Below are 19,683 nucleotides of genomic sequence, written 5' to 3'. Positions count from 1 at the left end.
TACACATACTCTGAATAACTCCATTCTGGTAGTTACTCTTTCATTACTTTGCTAAAATCAGAGGCGTACATTGCAGTCACATAATTTCGGCTAAAACTCTACAGAATCAGTGAGAAAATTCTAAAGTTTTCAGAACACAGTACTCTGATTGGCCCATGTACCAGAACACGTCACAAAACATATTTAATGCAGCTATTCACTATTCTGTAACTAAATACATTTTCAAAGTATTGTTACATCACAGGACATAACGCACGACTGAAGGATATCACAAACGAGTTTAAACGTTTTGTGCAATAAACTGCGTCAAAGAACAAAAAATAAATAAATGAAATAAAATTAAAAATGCAGATTTTCTAATAGCATATTTGAACCTATGAGTCTATATTTTGTCAAACTAACTAAGCTGCTTCACCAAACACGTTCTTCATGTGTTAAATAAAGTTCTAAAGTTAAACTCGTGCGTTCTGGTCATCTCTGCTGCGCCATAAACCCCAAACCACAGATCAGCTCCATCCGGACCATTGCGCACTGAACCTGTTGGACAGAGTCTGGCCCGGGGCGGACCAGCGGAGGGTCGAGTGTCTCTAAGTGACATAAAAATAGCATTACTGTCCGGTCACGCTGCGGGGAGGGAGCGTCCGTACCAAATATCACAACACGGTGACAGCTCACGGGCATACGCTGGACATTACCGGCCTGTTTCGGAGCTCTGCGACTGGGCGCGCGGTGTGTCATGTCCCGGGGCAGCTTCGCCTTCACCCCCACGGCCCTGCGCTCTCTGGCCGTGGACGCAGAGATGCTGGAGAGGCAGAGGCACAGCAGGCAGACCGCGGCGTCCTACCGGGGCTACATGCTGAAGAAGGAGGCGCGGGAACGGGCGGCTCGGAGGCCCAGCGCGCCCTCCGCCGCCGCCCCGGTCCCGCCCGCAGTGTGCCAAGACCCGGTTGTCCAGAACGCGCTCTACACCGGGGACATGGAGGTGTTGCAGCAGCTGTTCCCCAAAGGAGTCCGGGTCAACATGGTGATTGAGCCCCAGGGAGGAGACATGCGCTGGATGGCGGAGGGAGACGGTGAGAAGCTGAGTTTAACTAAAGGTTCATGGTTCGAATCCCGCTCGAGAAATGTCATGGTATTGTGGTGTATTTGAGCATGTCACGTGTTCGTGAGTCAGTCTCGGGACAGTTACGTGTCCCTCCTGCACCGCCATGTTGGCCTCTGTCCCATGTCCCACTTAAGGGAATGACCCACTTTTTCGTTGGTGCCACATGAACTGTGTAAAACCTATGGGTGGCGGCATTCAGGGCTGGAACTCTATAACAGATAAAATATGAGAATCCTGTCCTATGTTTTTATTGCAGCTTTCAATGAGTCTGCCCCTCAATGTCCCACCACCAAGTCACCACGACCACCTGGGGTCAGTAACGAGACAAACGCCGTGTCTCCCCAGACCCCAGTTTGATTATCACTTCTTTAAAAATATATTTTCTAAAATATTACAATAATTCTTTCAATGAAAAGTATACATTATAAAAGCTTTTTGAACATAAATATCACAAGTGCGCAGTGTTTTGGCTCCTGTCTCTGCACATGTGAGGCTTGTTGTGTCAGCCCAAATATCAGATGTCATCCCTGAAATAGCTCTGCTCCGCACAAACAGCTCACAGAAGACGCTTGTTCTGGAGACGGAGCTTAAACACACTTAAACTTCTTCAGATGGCTTACGTCGGCCCCAAAGTGAAATGGCGCAAACAGAAGAACTACCGTTCTGACGTCATCGCCACGGCCAAAGCGTCGGGCTGCGTGCTGCAGTTCTGGAACTCTCTGCTTGTCGGGGACGCGCTCACCCTCCTCACTTTAATGGATGAAGAGGAGCACGAGCACCTCATAGACGCCGTTTATGACACGAGTAACATCGAGGAGTGGAAGAACTACCGCTTCAACTACAGAAATCTCAGTATGTGCCTCTACTTCTATTAACCAAGAGCACTGGTCATGTGGCCTACGGGAACGAGTCCTTAACGTGAACGGTTGGAACCGGATCCCATCTTTTAAAAGAACCGAATCGTTTTCTTTTTAATTTGTCTGCATTTTTGAAGTGGATAAGGCTGAACCAACACAAGAATCAGCTCAGGAGCAGAGCAGGCTACACAGGGATTGCAAAAAAAAAACAAAAACATATTTGGCATGGCAATAACAGTTTTAAATTATTATTATTATTATTATTATTATTATTATTATTATTATTATTATTATTATTATTATTATAATTATAATTATTATTATTATTATTATTATTATTATTGTAATGCAAAGTTGTTGTTTTTTTATAATTCCAAAGGTTAAACTCTCTTCCACTCTCAGTTTTAATCATTTTAAACACATCTGAGCCTCAGTCGATTCTCTGTGATTAGTTTGTGGATAAAATGAGTGCTCACATTGGCTTCTGTCTTATAAATAAATATTAAAAGAGACAGATTTTTGAATGACTCTTTAAAGGCTCTTTAAAGAGAACAGACCCAAAGGACCTGTAAAGGAGCCGAAAGTCCCGTCACTGTGCTGTGGGCTCACTCGGCCTGTCACGATATGATGTGCGATATATCGCTTAAGTAAATATAGAAGAGTAATGATAATACTGAAACTAAACCATAAAACAAAGTGATCCCCCAAAACATATTCTATATGCACAAAATTATTTAAAAAATAATAATAATAAATTACATAATGCAGCACTTAGGTAGTTAGTTTGAGTCTATAATGAGGCATCGAGGTTCATAATCCAAATTGCTACAACTCAAACCTCATCGTGGTTCTGGAAATTTACCAAATTCCCTCCAAAGAAAAAGTTCCACAACAAAAATTGACTCCCAAAAAAGATTGTTCCATCTGTTTTGTCTTGAATGATACGTCGATATAGTGATTATTGTGACAGGCTCACAGTGTGAGGCCTCTACTGATATAACACATGGAGTAATAGTACTACTATAATAGTTTGACTGTACACATGTGTAATATGGATTAGCCAACTGCAAACAGGAACACTCACAGTTCTGTTCAGTCACTTTTGTTTGCTTATGTTTACAGCAAAGATCTGATGATGATCTGCTTTCTGGAGATATCAGATTTTAATAGACACTTTAGGCTGTCAGACAAGTGTTACATAAGTGTCCAGATATTTGAGCTGTGTTCTGGCCTGTTCTGTGTTGCAGGACTGTGGTCACTGACGTACGAGCAGGAGCTGACCACTCCTCTCCACATCACTGCGTCTCGGGGCTTCTCTGAGTGTCTGGGTCTGCTGCTCCAGAGGGGAGCCGATGTGGAGCTGGCCCCCGGGGGCAATACGGCCCTGCACGAGGCCTGTGAGGACTGTCAGCCTGAGTGCGCCAAGCTACTGCTGCTACACGGAGCTAATGCTAACGCCGTGTCCGAGGAAGGGCTCATGCCTCTGCACCTCTGCACCCAGCCACAGTCCCTGGAGTGAGTGTTATGTGAAGCATCTAAGTGTGACCTGGTCGAACAGTGAACAAACATGCACAAAACCAAAACACTTTTATAGCTGCATAACGTAACAAGATTAAGGATTTCCGAAATGGCCGTGAGCACTGACCATAGACTGTATATATAAATGGACATAGCTTAACTGCTAGCCACCACATTCCAAAAACAAAGTGATCATGGGCACTGTTCCTGCTCCATCGACTCTGGCTTCAATTCACTTTCTATTGAAAAACTGTGGCCCTCTGTAACTGCTGCTGTCAGACTCGTCATTTTGGTCTTAAATGGATCATGTATTAACCTACATGATCCTGGGTTTTTTATTTCACTATTTTCACTATTGTGTCTGTAAATCAAGATATCAACATTAATAACAAACAAAGCAGGTGCCTCCTTTCCCCGAGGTTGTCCCCACTAGTTCTGTCGTTGTGTCCTTAGGCAAGGCACTTCACCCACATTGCCTAGTATGAAAGTGGTGTGTGCGCGAGTGATAGGTGGTGGTCGGGGGGGCCGATGACGCAGATTGGCAGCCTCACTTCCGTCAGTCTGCCCCAGGGCAGCTGTGGCTACAATAGTGGCTTACCATCACCAAGTGTGGAAATGAATGAATAATGACTACAGTGTAGCGCTTTGAGAGGCTTTGAAAAAGCACATTACAAGTGTAAGCCATTATTATTATTATTACTAGCATTAGCAACAGGTTTATTTAACAGTGTTGCTAAGAACCCACTCCCTGCTAAGCCAGTGGTGCAGGCGGGAAGAGGCGTTACCTTCAACAGCCTTGCTCCAGATTAGCTCTTTGGTTGCTATGATACTCTTCGGAATTCCAAATATGGAACTCTGCTATAACTGCTAGCCTCTATGAGCTTCATTTGACTGGAGCCTAACGCTGTGGATGACGTCACACATACTTTGTCTACTTCTTTATACAGTCTGTGGCACAGATGCTCATACTCACAGAGGCACATATGGGCCTCATGTATTCAAACATACAGGAAGCTAAATTGCAGTAACGTTGGTCACAGAAACACAGGAGCCCTGCTCTGGTCTGTGAGTCGCTCCCGTCACAGACCACACAGGACAACCACATACATTGTTTTGACTTTTATTTAGACATTTTCAAATAACTTAGTTCCAGATATATAGAAAAATCATATCCAAGACAAACCAGCACAACACTGGGTGAATACAACAGTAGATTTAAGCCTAAAAGGTCAAATAAAGGTCAAATAAACCGCTGTTTAGGAGTCAGAAAACTCTATATATTGTTGTTAATATTGTTTTTTATGAAATTGTTTTTTGACTATGCCAACATACATTTTAATCACTGCTGAGCTCTAAAATCTGTATGTCACAGCTCTAACCAGACCCCTAAACTAGATTTCTGCAGCTCCACTGATTGTATATGTGTTGGTGTGGTTGTGTAAACGGTACTGTACACTAGCAGGAGCTCATTCAAAGTGCTGTACTCCTCCATGGATCTAATGCTGTCGTTCACACAGATCTTTTCAAGTGCTTATGTAAATACTTACCATAACATCCTCTAATTGTGTGCATAGATGTAGCAAGTACCTCCTCCAGTACGGCGCCGCAATCAATGGGCGCACAGTAGATGAGGACGACACGCCCCTGCACACGGCCGCCAGGAGCGGCCTCCCCGAGCATGCCGAGCTGTACCTGCGCTACGGCGCTCAGGTGGACCGGCCCAACGACGAGGGGCTGACACCACTCAATGCGGCCTGCGCCCAGCCTCAGGACGCCACGCAGCTGGAGCGATATTTTCGTGTGTGTCAGATCCTGATTGGAGCAGGGGCTAACGTGCACACCATGGACCAGGACCGGCGCACGCCCCTGCACATGGCCTGTAAGAACGCTAACCCAGATATAGTGGAGCTGTTGCTAGCTAACGGCGCCTGTGTTAACGACATGGACTATGGCGGTGAGGCTCCCATGCACAACATCCTCAAAGCCGTCTGCTACAAGATTTCCCATCAGCCCGAGCGGGTGGTCCGAGCGCTGCTCAACCACGGCTCCATCAGGGTCTGGCCTGGAGCGCTGCCAATGGTAGGCCCCTGAGCTCTGTGGAAGCAGAGTGTCATAACAGAGATGTACAGAGGCAGTGCTATAACAGAGATGTACAGAGGCAGTGTTATAACAGAGATGTACAGAGGCAGTGCTATAACAGAGATGTACAGAGGCAGTGTTATAACAGAGATGTACAGAGGCAGTGCTATAACAGAGATGTACAGAGGCAGTGTTATAACAGAGATGTACAGAGGCAGTGCTATAACAGAGATGTACAGAGGCAGTGTTATAACAGAGATGTACAGAGGCAGTGCTATAACAGAGATGTACAGAGGCAGTGTTATAACAGAGATGTACAGAGGCAGTGCTATAACAGAGATGTACAGAGGCAGTGTTATAACAGAGATGTACAGAGGCAGTGCTATAACAGAGATGTACAGAGGCAGTGTTATAACAGAGATGTACAGAGGCAGTGTTATAATAGAGATGTACAGAGGCAGTGTTATAACAGATGTATAGAGGCAGGAGCATATTTAGTATTTTAAATATACATACATTTATATATTGTAAAAAAAACATACATTTATATATTGTGCTGTAAATATACAAACATTAATATATTGTATTGTAAATATACATACATATTTATATATTGTAGTTTAAATAATGATATAGTGAGTGAGTAAATTGTCACTTTTCCTTTTTCACTTTTTTAACACAACATTCTATGTCTGGGGAAGTGTCTGGGGTGTGGGAAATCTGGGTGTCCCTGCTTAGACCACAGCCTCCGTGACCCAGCCTCAGATAAACCGAAATATATGGATGGCATTCTATGTTTAACACCCTCTGCTGGTACCAGTGTGAACTGAAACATTTCAAAGTGAAAAATTAGCAGCATGGATATTATCAACATAGAGCTAACTTATTACTTATAACAAAGTAAAAGCAGCTAAAGCACAAAAATGATTCAAACGAACCAGGTGAAAGTGTGAATTGTTTATTCAGGAACTCTAAAGATGTTTATTCAGGAACTTCTCTAAAGATGTTTATTCAGGAACTTGTCTAAAGATGAGGATCATTTCTGCATAGTGCAAAAATGACAACATGGCGTAAGATTATTGAATTGAACTAATAAGCCATGAAGCCACTGCCACAGTTACTGACCCTGTAGAAATAATAAGTAAAATACCTGGATTGGTTCATAGTTTCATAAATCGTATTGATTTTGACAAATAGAATGAAGTTATTTCTAATGAGCTGATTTATTTTTATTTCTAATGGACTGGTTTGGACTCATGATGATGTGCCTTTAATACTTACAGACCTGGTCTACATGAGCCAGTATTAGTTTTTAATTCTTTTATTCTTTAATTATTATTCAGAACTGAAGAAGCCTATGGATGAGTTGCCAAACATCTTTACTCTAAAATGTTTTGTCCAGTGACAGAACTGTCTTTTACTTTGGCTCGCACCTGGACGACTGAGTGATCACACAGATGTCTTTTAATATTTAGTATTTCTGTGTATAACAAAAATGCTCAGGTGAAATTATGGTCCACAACACAGAATCCATATAACACACATACACCACACATATATCACACTTATATCACACATATATCACAAATACATCACATATACATCACATTTATATCACACATACACCACACATACATCACACTTATATCACACATATATCACACATATATCACACTTATATCACACATATATCACAAATACATCACATATACATCACATTTATATCACACATACACCACACATACATCACACTTATATCACACATATAACACACATACACCACACATATATCACACTTATATCACACGTATATCACAAATACATCATACTTATATCACGCATACACCACACATATATCACACATACATCACATTTATATCACACATATATCACAAATACATCACATATACATCACACTTATATCGCACGTATATCACAAATACATCATACTTATATCACACATACACCACACATATATCACATTTATATCACAGGTATATATCACACTTGTATCAGCTGTGTCTATTTTTTGTCTGTCTCAGCTCTGTCACTCTGCTTCAGCTATGTCTCAGTTTTGTCTGTCTCTCTGTTTCAGCTCTGTCTATCTGTTTCAGCTTTGTCTAAGTTTTATCTCTGTCTCCGTTTCAGCTCTCTCTTAGTTTCACCTCTGTCTCAGTCTTGTCTCTGTCTCTGAGTTTCAGCTCTGTCTCTGTTTCAGCTGTGTCTCTCTGTTTTAGCTCTGTCTCATTTTCGTTTCTATCTCTGAGTTTCAGCTCTGTCTCAGTTTCATCTCTGTCTCTCTGTTTCAGCTCTATCTCAGTTTCAGCTCTGTCTCTGTTTCAGTTCTATCTCAGTTTCATCTCTGTCTCTCTGTTTCAGCTCTGTCTCTCTATGTCAACTGTCTCAGTTTTGTCTCTGTCTCTGAATTTCAGCTCTGTCTCAGTTTCATCTTTCTGTTTCAGGTCTGTCTCAGTTTCGTCTCTCTCTCTCTCTCTCTCTCTCTCTCTCTCTCTCTCTCTCTCTCTCTCTCTCTCTCTGTTTTAGCTCTGTCTCAGTTTTGTCTCTGTCTCAGTTTCAGCTCGGTCTCAGTTTCGTCTCTGTCTCTGAGTTTAAGCTCTGTCTCAGTTTCAGCTCTGTCTCATTTTTGTCTCTGTCTCTGAGTTTCAGCTCTGTCTCAGTTTTGTCCCTGTCTCAGTTTTGTCTCTGTCTCAGTTTCAACTCTGTCTCTCTGTCTCTGTTTTAGCTTGGTTTCTGTTTAAGCTCTGTCTCAGTTGCAGTTCTGTCTCTGAGTTGCAGCTTTGTCTCTGAGTTTCAGCTGTCTCAGTTTTAGCTTTGTTTCCCTGTCTCTGTTTTAGCTCTATCTCTGTTTAAGCTCTGTCTCAGTTGCAGCTCTGTTTCAGTTTCAGCTCGGTCTCAGTTTCATCTCTGTCCCTCTGTTTCAGCTCTGTCTCTCTGTTTCAGCTCTGTCTCAGTTTCAGCTCTGTCTCAGTTCCGTCTCTGTCTCTGAGTTTCAGCTCTGTCTTTCTGTTTCAGCTGTCTCTCTGTTTCAGCTCTGTCTCATTTTTGTTTCTGTCTCTGAGTTTCAGCTCTGTCTCAGTTTAAGCTCTGTCTCAGTTTCAGCTTGGTCTCAGTTTCGTCTCTGTCTCTGAGTTTCAGCTCTGTCTCAGTTGCAGCTCTGTCTCAGTTTCAGCTCGGTCTCAGTTTTGTCTCTGTCTCTCTGTTTCAGCTCTGTCTCAGTTTCAGCTCGGTCTCAGTTTTGTCTCTGTCTCTCTGTTTCAGCTCTGTCTCATTTTCAGCTCTGTCTCAGTTTCAGCTCTGTCTCAGTTGCAGTTCTGTCTCTGTCTCGGTTTCGTCTCTGTGTCTTCAAATCACTCTCGTTTTATGACACGGCGTGGAGTGTAGCTGGCGCCGCAGGAGGCGCCTAAACCGCGGCTGAACCACGTGCAGCAGACAAAACGCCGGGTCCTAATTAGCCGAGTGTTAATAGGAGATTAATTAGCACTAATTGCATAATTTCCAGTTAAACCCCTGGAGGGACGAGCAATCTGTTCATTTCAAGTGTTTAATTACTTTGTTTCTTCAGTTGTGCAGCACTCGCTCTCTCTCTCTTTCTCTCTCTCTTAAACTTAAACGATGATTGTGTTGCTGTGCTCTGTTTCTCTCTCTCCCTCTCTCTCCCCGCCCTTCTCTCTCTCTCTCTTTCTCTCTTAAACTTAAATGATGATTGCATTGCTGTGCTCTATGCTTCTCTCTCTCTCTCTCTCTCTCTCTCTCTCTCTCTCTCTCTCTCTCTTGCTCTCTCTCTCTCTTAAACAATGATTGCGTTGCTGTGCTCTGTTTCTCCTTAGGTTATGAAGCATTGTTCTGGGACCCTCTCCCCCCCTCCCACCCCTCTCTCTCTTTCTCTCTCCCTTCCGCACTCCCTCTTCTCCTTTCTCTCTCTGTTAGTTGTTTCCTCTCCCTCTATATGTCTCTCTCCCTCTCTCTGATAGTTGTTCTCTCTCTCTTTCTTTAGGTCATGAGACATTGTTCCAAGTCTCTCCCTCACTCCCCCTTCTCCCCCCTCTCTCTCTAATAGTTGTTCCCTCTCTCTTTCTTTCAGGTCATGAAACACTGCTCAGAGTCTCCACTCACGATCGAGGTTCTCCTGAACGCCTACAGTCGCCTCAAAGTCACTGACAGTTGGGTGGAGGCTGTACCCCCAGAAAGTTACCAGGTATTTCACTATTTAAAACTCAAAATTCAAGTTTGAAAAAAACACTAATTACATTTAATTCCTGACACTGTGAAAGAGCCAGATGTTTTAGTAAATCAGAATTTGGTTCATTGGGCTTGTTTTTGAGTCAAACTGAAACATGAACGATTAAACCAACAGAGGAGTCATGTTTCAGAGCTGTTTGTGGAGGAGCCAGTGTCACGCCCCCCTCTGGCAGGTGTCACGCCCCCTCTGGCAGGTGTTACACTGCCTCTGGTAGGTGTTACACTGCCTCTGGCAGGTGTCACACAGCCCCTCTGGCAGGTGTCACGCCCCCTCTGGCAGGTGTCACGCCCACCTCTGGTAGGTGTTACACTGCCTCTGGCAGGTGTCACGCCCCCTCTGGTAGGTGTTACACTGCCTCTGGCAGGTGTTACACAGCCCCTCTGGCAGGTGTCACGCCCCCCCTTGGCAGGTGTCACGCCCCCCTTGGCAGGTGTCACGCCCCCCTTTGGCAGATGTCACGCCCCCCGTTTGGCAGGTGTCACGCCCGCCTTTGGCTCATTGTTATTCAAGTCACTCGTTTCATTTCATTCACTCCATTATTTCATGCTGCAATGATTATTCCACTTATTTTGACTTGTGTTTTGATAATTGGAATTGTTATCTGGAATATATAGACAAAAAACACCAAAACACATCCGGAAAGACCTTTTTAGAACAAAAACATTGTTTTTTTAGATCAAAATGTAAAAAAAAAACAATTTGGTTTTCATCAGTAACACTATTCTACATCTAGAAACCATGTTTAAACCTTTATTGGGTTGATAATGTTTTAAAAGTCACATTGTTTAGCAGAAATAAAGGTTTGACTAAAGTGCTCATAAGTTGCAGCTACAATTCCACACCATGTTTCACTTAAAAAATGGTCTACATATTTTTATACAGTGAAAAACCCTCCTCTCCCTGGCATTTAACACGGAGACCAGCCTCTTCTTCTCCCTGACATTTAACACCAGACTGGCCTCTTCTCCCTGGCATTTAACATGCACAGGATATGTTGATGTTGTATTGTTATTGTGTGTCGTATGTCTGTATAATTGTTTTGTGTTGACTTTTCTGTGCTGCTCTTTGTTCTTCTCAGGTTGTTTTAAATGTTGCTATAGAAATAAACTTGAATTGAATTATTGTGTTTTTGTTTTTTTTTTATAGGCGCACAAAGATTTCTACGACTCCGTTTTCGCGCTGGCCCAAACCAGCCGCTCCCTGCAGCACCTGTGTAGGTGTAAGATCAGGACGTTTCTGGAGGGTCGTGTGCACAGCGTCGTCCCAAAACTCAACCTGCCCACGTTCCTCAAGAACTACCTGCTGCTGGACTACAGAGGCTACGTCCACTGACTCTGTGGCTCCACCGGGTCATCCTTTATATGCTGCTAAAACATGGATTTAAAGGCACATTGTGGAACTTTTGTTGTTCCACAGGATAGCTTTTCTTGGGTTTGTTTGACACGTTCCACAGTGTAGCTTTCCTTGGGTTTGTTTGGAACGTTCCTCAGTGTCGCTTTCCTTGGGTTTGTTTGGAATGTTCCACACTATAGCTTTAAACGTTCTAATCTTGCGTTTTAGTGCTAGTAGTTACAGGTGTTTTTATTGCTCAAAATGCCTTGAAAAAACATGCTTTCTTGACCACTGTTAACACGGCCTCCTGTTACTTGCTTGTTTCCATGGAGATGCTTTAATGCCATGCCGTGGAAATCCTTGGAGACACCAGAAAAGTTCCACAGTACAGCTTTAAGAGAGAAAATATTGTTTGATAATATTGATTTGAGTTTATTGGCCGATGTGGGATGTGAATTTGAGAGATTTGGATGTAAACTACTGAAAGGTTTTGTTTCCTTTTGGCACAGTTTGTTTTCTCGCCACTAGAGGGCGCTGCAGACCAGAGCAGCTCAGGCAGACGCTGCACAAACACTTTCACTTTTATTATCGGGTTATTTCTGCACTTTAATTGTGAACTGTTACATCGCTTCTGTTTTTGTACAAATGTGTAAATGTTACGTTTGATTTCAAAACACACTTTATGTTGTGTGCGTCATTTGGTCACGTGCTCCATTTTGTCAGGTGGCACAGAAAAGAATAAAATCATATTAAATCAGTTCATGTTGTTGTTTTGTGGAGTCTCACAGTGTAGACTCTGACACTGCTGCACTGACCACACTGCACTCGCGTGTAATGTTGGCTATAATATTTTGCCTTTCATTTTGGCAATCGAATCTCGTCCTATTGATACATTTATCTTACACATTTGTGTTTTTTCCAAGTAGTTTTTCGTTTTCTATTTACTTATATTCACTCGTATTAATCTGAAATTATTCATAGGTTCATTCATATATTCGCCTCTCACACTGAGCCATTTATTTTCAGTCGAATCAAATTTGAATTCGTTAATTTCACTCTTTTTACACTGCATAATTTATTATTCATTTTAATTAACCGATTAAACTGATTAATCCTAATAAATAAACTTTGAGTGTGTCTTTTTTTTTTCAGACCTTCAGATTTGGAATGGCGCAGGCGGCTGTTACATGTGTGCGTAATCCTGCGTAAAACGTCTAAAACCTATTTGGTTCTGTCAAAGTCCTACAGCCCACATCACAATATGGAGCCGAATCCCAAAAGATGAATGGAGAGGAGTATAGGTAGACTATAATTAACATTGTGAGGGCCTGATGTCATGAGTCCTCGTGAGAGCGCGCGCGAGGGATGATCTGGGCCAATGGTCTCAACTCGTTCCAAAAGAGGTGCTTCTTCTGCTCGTGCCATTACGCGGCCGCCGGAGTCACTTGCAATTATGAGAATTAGCGTGTCCCGGCCCTTGAGCGCTAATCAGAGATATGTGATATGTTTATGTCCTCCTCGTGCAATCAGACGAGCGGCTGGAGAGTGCGCGCGCCCCGGACTCAATAGGGCTAATCATCATCAGGCCCCATTGCCATTTGAAAGGTGAAATAATATGCCATTCAACCTACGAAGACAACGGGTTATATTTTTAAGGATTTAAAACAGAAACCTGCCCGTGGAGCCGTTTGCCGATCTAAAATAAATGTAAAATGAACCAAAAAATGCCCTGTTTTTAAAAGCGCGTGCCTTGACTTTGACTCTCCGCGTCTATAAAAGCAGTTGACCTCCTTTAGCGTATCTCTCCGGGGAATAATTACGCCTTGGCACTTGCTCCTTTGCGTCCCGCGCCTTTACGCTTTGTCTTAGCCCCAGGAGAGCGGGCCAAAAGCGCCTGCAAACATCTGCTTCTCCACTTTTCGCTACTTTCTACAAGCCACAAAAAAGCAGAGCGACACCGTTGTTTTATTTTTTCCCTCGGATCCCAAGTAATTACTTCTCATCAATCAAAATTAATAATAGCTGATTGGCTTGGTGTGGTCAACTGTTATGGCAGGGGACGGGCTGGGGCAGTCTCTTGTGCGCTGTCACACCGGTTTGAAAGTGCCCCCCCACCCCAAAAAAAGAGTTTGAGGTGGGACTCGTTGGAGAAGAGGAGGGGGTGTCATGGAGGAGGGTGCGACCCGTCTATTTGGTCCCCACTGGGAAACTACCGCCTCTCACGACGGCCAAAAAGTCAGCGTCTGAATAAGGAAATGAAGCGTAATTTGAAGAAGATGGATGACCCCCCAGGGAAACACCCCCTTTTCACTCGCCTTGTACCTCACATGATAACCAATGACGCTCACTCGACCCTCTCCCTCCCTCTCCCTCTCTCTCCCTCTCTCTCCGAGGGCGCACATGAGGAGGAGTTGTGGCGAGGACGTGCGCGGCTATAGAGCACAGAGCGGCTGTTTATGTCAGTGTGGTGGGACAAATAAGAGCGAAAGAGTAGCCACACACAACAAAGCTCCCCCCGCTCCCTGACAGCCACAGAAGCCAGCGCTGCGCTCGCCCGGGATGACAGCACCAGGACGGACACACTTTCTTAGTCTCTGCGCGCACTAAAACTTTCCAGAGGCTGATTTTCTCCACATCTGAACTCACGCGACGCCGCCATGCAGAGACCTGGAGGACAAGGGACTGCGTTTTCTATCGACTCTCTGATCGGGACGCCCCAGCCCAGGCCGGGACACCTGCTGTACACGGGCTACCCCATGTTCATGCCGTACCGACCTCTGGTTATTCCACAGGCGTTATCGCACTCTCCCCTGTCGTCCGGGATCCCTCCCCTCGCGCCGCTCGCTTCTTTCGCCGGACGCTTGACCAACACGTTCTGTGCCAGTCTGGGACAGGCCGGAGTGCCATCTATGGTGGCGCTCACTACCACCATGCCTAGTTTTTCGGATCCTCCGGACAGTTTCTATCCTCCACAGGAGCTGCCGGGGCCGCGGCTGAGTGCAGCCGAGCCCGGGGCGCGGAGACCCGGGGACAGTCCGCACGGAGACGAGGTACACGGCCGGGACAAGGGCGCAGACCTGCTCAACTTCTCCGACACTTTTCAGACCATTTCAGGTGAGATTTGGCTCCAGCCCGTGGAGGACAGAGGTGAAAGTTTGCTGTCCTGAAGCAGCGCGCGTTTATTATGCGTGCGTACAATGACGTAAAGTTTACTCAGGCCGTTCAAACTGTTGACTCGGTCACTGGGACAAAGTTCTTGAGCTCTGAGAATTTTCAGTATTTTTAGTTTTAAGTTTGTTATTTTCTCGTGCAGTTGTTACTGTCAAACAGACTCTGATGCTGATTATAAAATAAACACAAATATAACAAAAAGACAGTTATTTTTTCTTCGTGTTTAAGCTGCAGCTTCACACGCGGAAAAAAACTGTTATTTCTCATTTGTAGCGCTGCAGGCTTGACGCGTGGAATTTCACTGGCACAAACAGGAAAAAATGTTTAATGGGATTTTTATTATTTTTATGTCATGTGTTGGTGTTTTTCTAAAGGGGAAGAATGTTTTATTCTGTTAAAAGAACATAGTGACACCTCAAACTGAGGCCACGAGCCCGACATGAGACATGACATAAGTTATAAACAGGCCTCATGGATTTAAAACTGAACGCTTTTACGCACGGCCTTATTTTTAATGTGCGTAAACTGTGAGCCTGAGTTATGTCCTCAAGTACTGCGTGGTAATTATAATTATTATGTAAAGGCCACAGAACATCAAGTGTTTAGTCTAAATGACGCTGTTTATTTGAAGGACTTGAAAATGTGTCTTAATGATCGATAATTATAGTTTTAAAATTGCTCATTTTTTACATGTGTAGTTTTGACACATGTAAAAATGTGCAGACATTAACACATACTAACGCACATGAACACATATTAACATACTTCAACACATACTAACACACTTTAACACACTTTAACACATTTTAACACACATTAACACTTGTGTTTTGTGCCTCAGGTGAAACCAAACTGTACAGTTCAGACGACGAGAAGCTGGAGCTGAAGTCTGGGGACACCGCCTGCAGCGAGCGCGAGGACAGCTCAGGGGACAGTGAGAACGAGAGCTTCTCCGACGGCAACACGTGCGGTCCCTTGTCCCAGAAGAGCAAACTGAAGAGCGGCTCCCAAGAGACGCTCCCGGGCGGCGGCTCCGCGGGGAAGAGTCGGCGCAGAAGAACGGCCTTCACCAGTGAACAGCTGCTGGAGCTGGAGAAGGAGTTTCACTGTAAAAAGTATCTGTCTCTCACTGAACGCTCGCAGATCGCGCACGCGCTCAAGCTGAGCGAGGTGCAGGTCAAGATCTGGTTTCAGAACCGCAGGGCCAAGTGGAAACGCATCAAGGCCGGGAACGTCAACAACCGGTCAGGGGAGCCGGTCCGGAACCCCAAAATAGTGGTGCCCATCCCGGTGCACGTGAACAGGTTCGCGGTGAGGAGTCAGCACCAGCAGATAGAGCAGGGCAGCAGGCCGTGAGCGCGCGAGGACACGAACACTGTACTAAGAAGCACATGAGGGGCCGCGAGGACTCATTTGGAGACACAGCGCTCCCTTTTTATTTATTGCCGTGTAAATATGTACATAATGTGTATGGGAAAATAAGGATACGTCATGAGACTGTAAAGATTTTTTAAGTATTTATATGTCAGATGTTCTCTTGGTTCTGTTGTGCATGTTTCGTTCGTGGCTTTTGTGTTTTCGTACATTTGTTGAGCACATCTGCATGTTCCTCGTTTTGTTTGTTTGTGGGAACCACGTTTGAAAACGCTCTGGAAGAAACGGAAATAATGACCAAACAATGGGACAAGTGTAAAGTCAAATGATCTAATAAATTGCTTTATATAAAATATGAAATTAAGATTCAATTATTTTTACGCACGAGAGACTTTGACGTGTGGAGAGTTTTAACGCCAAACTTTACGTACAATAGGCCTAAATGTGTATTTCTAAATTAAAAAATGTAAAACGTAACTAGATTATGGGCAAAAATAATTATTATTTTAGAGTCGCAGTGCAGGTTTCTTTAAAACGTCCCAAACCCTGTGCGTAATGATGTGCGTCACGCCTCGTGTTTAAGAGCCGCATCTTGAACCCTGCCTTTTAAAGTACGGCTCTGATGGATCTGACTGTGGCACGTTCGTTTGTCTGTGTTGTGCGTAAGGTGGACTGATGGCTCCTCATTAGACAACGCGCAGTAATGAACTTCTCCATCAGCGCATCCGACAGCAGCCATGCGCACGAGCTGCAATTAGCGACCTCTTCTACAACCAAACCAAGACGGAGTTAAAGCAGAAAACAGTACACGAGATTCAAGAAAAACAAGTCAAACAAATAAAAAGTCATGCTTTAATCAGATGATAAAAGTAGTTCTCAAAAATCACACCTTTGGATTTGGATTTTAGCCGTTTCATTTCCGCCAATCAGATGTTTACACCGTCTTAAACATTACATCCGTTTGACCAAATATGGCAACATCCGTCATCAGTGTCGAATAGCTCTTATAAATGACAAAATTAACATTTCACCTCAAGTTTATGCAGGAAAGGGGAGACTATGGTTTGAAATCTTTTCTTTGTGGTTCCAGCTCATGGTTTCAGCTCGCTCCAGTGAAAACACTTCTGAATCGCTTGAATAAATCTGTGAAATTTAGGGCTGGATAAAAGTGATTTCTGTTTGCAGTAAGTGGCCCTCAGCACCTGTTTGATGATGAGGCAGAATTCCTCACATATTTTGGTTGCATAATGTAATGGTGGCCAGGAGCGTCTTGAGGAAAGGAGGCGAAACTGTATGAGATGTTTCAATGCAATGAGAAGAGTGAGGTGCTCAGAGCTGTGGAGAAGACAGAGACATGTGACCAGGACAATCTAAGAGACACAAACACCAGACAAACATTTCAAAATCCATTTAGACTCTCATGAATAGACTCAATACTGATCCCGATACCACAATGATAATAAAAACACTCCTTCTTTAGACAATAGAATGTGATTTTCCACTTTGTGTGTTATATGTGTGTAATCTCTCAGTGTGCAGTAGGTTCATAGTGGTCCATGGGTGTATACTAGTCTATGTGTTTTATACTTGTGAAAGATACAGAGAAACATCATTATAAACAGATTCAGGAAAGGTTCATTTCTGTCAATGGGACTTTTTCAGTATCGATACCTGCGAAAAATGAGACTCTCGTTTGGACTGTGATGTAAAACGTTGAGCGTCTCGTATTATCTCCAGTAGAATTAAACACTGTGTTCATGGAGCATTTGAACCAAGCTGAGTTTTGGTTTATAGTTTTATTTTTATTAAAAACACAATCTGCTTTAGAGAAAGATTTAAAAAATATATATAAAACACATTTCATTTCATATCGAGGTTGGTGAAGTGAATCAGTCTCATCACAGAGAAGACGTGAAAAATCAAACAGTTTATAAAGTTTAGCTTGAGTTAAATCTGCTGTTTAACGCATCAAACAGTTACGAAGCCTCAAATAAAAAATGTTACGTGATACAGCTTTTTAAAATCAACCATTTTGCGTTTTTTAATGGCAACAAATGGATTTATATTTGTGTTTTAGCTGATTATAAAAAGTGACTCGAGCCTCAGCCGCATCTGTACTGTTTATTTTTATTTAAGTGTGTTTCACCTGTCTCAGAGCTGAACTGGGAAATAAACAAACATAGGGTTTTATAGAGGAGTCCAATGCAACCAATATATATAAAACATTATTATTATTATTATTATTATTATTATTATTATTATTATTATTATTATTATTATTATTATTATTATTATTATTTCATGTATCTTTATGTCTACAAACAAATCAAACACATAGCTGCTGAGGTCCAAACATTAAAAACAGGAACAGGTGAGATCATAAATGTTTCTCTCCATGTTTCTGTCCAGAAAATGAAAACTAAACCAACAAGAGCGTAATTTTACTTAAATAAAATAAAATGAAACAAGTTCAGTACAGTTTCATAAGCCAGGATCACACCGCATTTGTGAGAATGTGACCAGCCGACCCAAATACAAGAAAATTTGAATGTTTTATTTGAGTTTGAATCTTTGTCTTGGCTCCACAAATTTCTCCTGATCCCAATAATCTGCCCCCGTCTGACCCACGCTCACCAACGCCGCCACGAATCGCAACCAAACACACAAAACCATGGCGATCCGTGTGTGCTTTTAACTGTCCTGACCCACACACAGGTGAACACGGGGATGGGGGGTGGAGTGTCTTGCCCAAGGACACAACGGTAGCATGAACGCAGTGTGGGATTTAAAGAGATTCTTCTGTTATAAGACAAGCAAATCTGGAGTGAAATCTCTGGGGCGTATATATGAGTTTTAAACCATGTTCATCTTTGTGAAATTACACAGTTCTTCACTCTGTCTTCGAAATGTTCTGTTTTCCCCCACCCCCTATCTCTGCCCACTTTGCTGTATGTGCGATTATGTTTTATTATTTTGATTATTTGAGAAAGAGGCCGCACTTCAAACATGGTTAAAAATGTTTCGTACAGTAATAATACATGAATGAAAATGTGCGGCTCATCAGAGGAAAGGGCAGCGTGAGGAGGCAGGGCTTATCAGCTTCATACTTGAACAGGAAGTCAATGGACACGTTTCGATTATTCAGCCGTTTCAGTTCGATATTGTGATTTAAAGAGGCCAAAATTAAATGTAAATTGATCTGCTGTTGTATAGTTTCATTTTAAATAATACATACATCCTCTTTAAAGGGCCCATATTAAGTTAAACAAACAGACCTGGAGTTGTGTTCTGTTTCATTCACACATGTTTAACACACATATCCTGCATATTTAGACTTAGACATATTTAGTTCTTCTCTTAAACTGAAAACACTCTGTTCCACCTTGTGATGTCATCATGTGGTAATACAGGAGGTGCTCCACTGCGTTTTTAAACTCCATACACCTTCACTAGAATCATTTGGATGATTTCAGTCTTGGAATTGCCAATCTCTACTGAACTAAAGGTAAAAGGAGCTGTTAACTTGAAAACTACCACTTCATGACATCACAAGGTGGAACAGAGCATTTTGAGCTAATAATAATAATAATAACGCAGGATTACTCACACATGTGTGAATGAAACAAAACGCAACTCCAGGTATGCTTTGAAGGCGCTAACAACATCTAAAGAGACATTTTGTTGTGAGTGAAACACAGGACGTTTCACTTCTACGTTCTCGTTCTTGGAACATTCCGGCGCGCTCTGAGTCGCTGGGAGGGTCCGGCGAGCGCAGCTCTGGACACGGCTGCTACAGTGATGTATGGGCAGATGCATCAAATCGCACAAGATAAACAAGCGATGAGTTTGATCAGGGCCATCATAGCTTTAATTTGCCTGCCTAATGAGTCTGATCAGGCGGCGGAGATAAGGGTTGTCAGAGGCGCGGCGCTAATGAATTTCTTGCCACTTGTAATCAAGGCTGGCTGTCTGAGGGCCCGTGATTA

The 19,683-nt window shown here is 43.2% G+C and overlaps 2 protein-coding genes across 3 annotated transcripts; both read left to right on the top strand.

Moving 5' to 3' along the window:
• The first annotated feature begins 633 nt into the window (after window positions 1-633).
• Window positions 634-11,908, top strand: asb10 (ankyrin repeat and SOCS box containing 10). Of its 2 annotated transcripts, none has more exons than XM_033982887.2 (5): window positions 634-1,073; window positions 3,210-3,477; window positions 5,055-5,559; window positions 9,662-9,775; window positions 10,967-11,908. In XM_033982887.2, the coding sequence occupies exons 1-5, from the start codon at window positions 737-739 to the stop codon at window positions 11,150-11,152; spliced, it is 1,410 nt and encodes a 469-aa protein (XP_033838778.1). In that variant the 5' UTR covers window positions 634-736; the 3' UTR covers window positions 11,153-11,908. The 2 variants fall into 2 exon arrangements, with proteins under 2 accessions (XP_033838778.1, XP_055084489.1); XM_055228514.1 differs by lacking the exon at window positions 634-1,073 and adding an exon at window positions 1,678-1,957.
• Window positions 11,909-13,553: 1,645 nt separating this feature from the next.
• On the top strand, window positions 13,554-16,018 carry gbx1 (gastrulation brain homeobox 1). The gene is made up of 2 exons (XM_033982598.2): window positions 13,554-14,266; window positions 15,165-16,018. The coding sequence occupies exons 1-2, from the start codon at window positions 13,810-13,812 to the stop codon at window positions 15,677-15,679; spliced, it is 972 nt and encodes a 323-aa protein (XP_033838489.1). The 5' UTR covers window positions 13,554-13,809; the 3' UTR covers window positions 15,680-16,018.
• The last annotated feature ends 3,665 nt before the right edge of the window (window positions 16,019-19,683 follow it).

The sequence above is a fragment of the Periophthalmus magnuspinnatus genome, chromosome 17, assembly GCF_009829125.3.
Source record: "Periophthalmus magnuspinnatus isolate fPerMag1 chromosome 17, fPerMag1.2.pri, whole genome shotgun sequence".
Lineage (NCBI taxonomy): Eukaryota > Metazoa > Chordata > Actinopteri > Gobiiformes > Gobiidae > Periophthalmus > Periophthalmus magnuspinnatus.
This window is presented reverse-complemented; position numbering and strand designations above follow the sequence as displayed.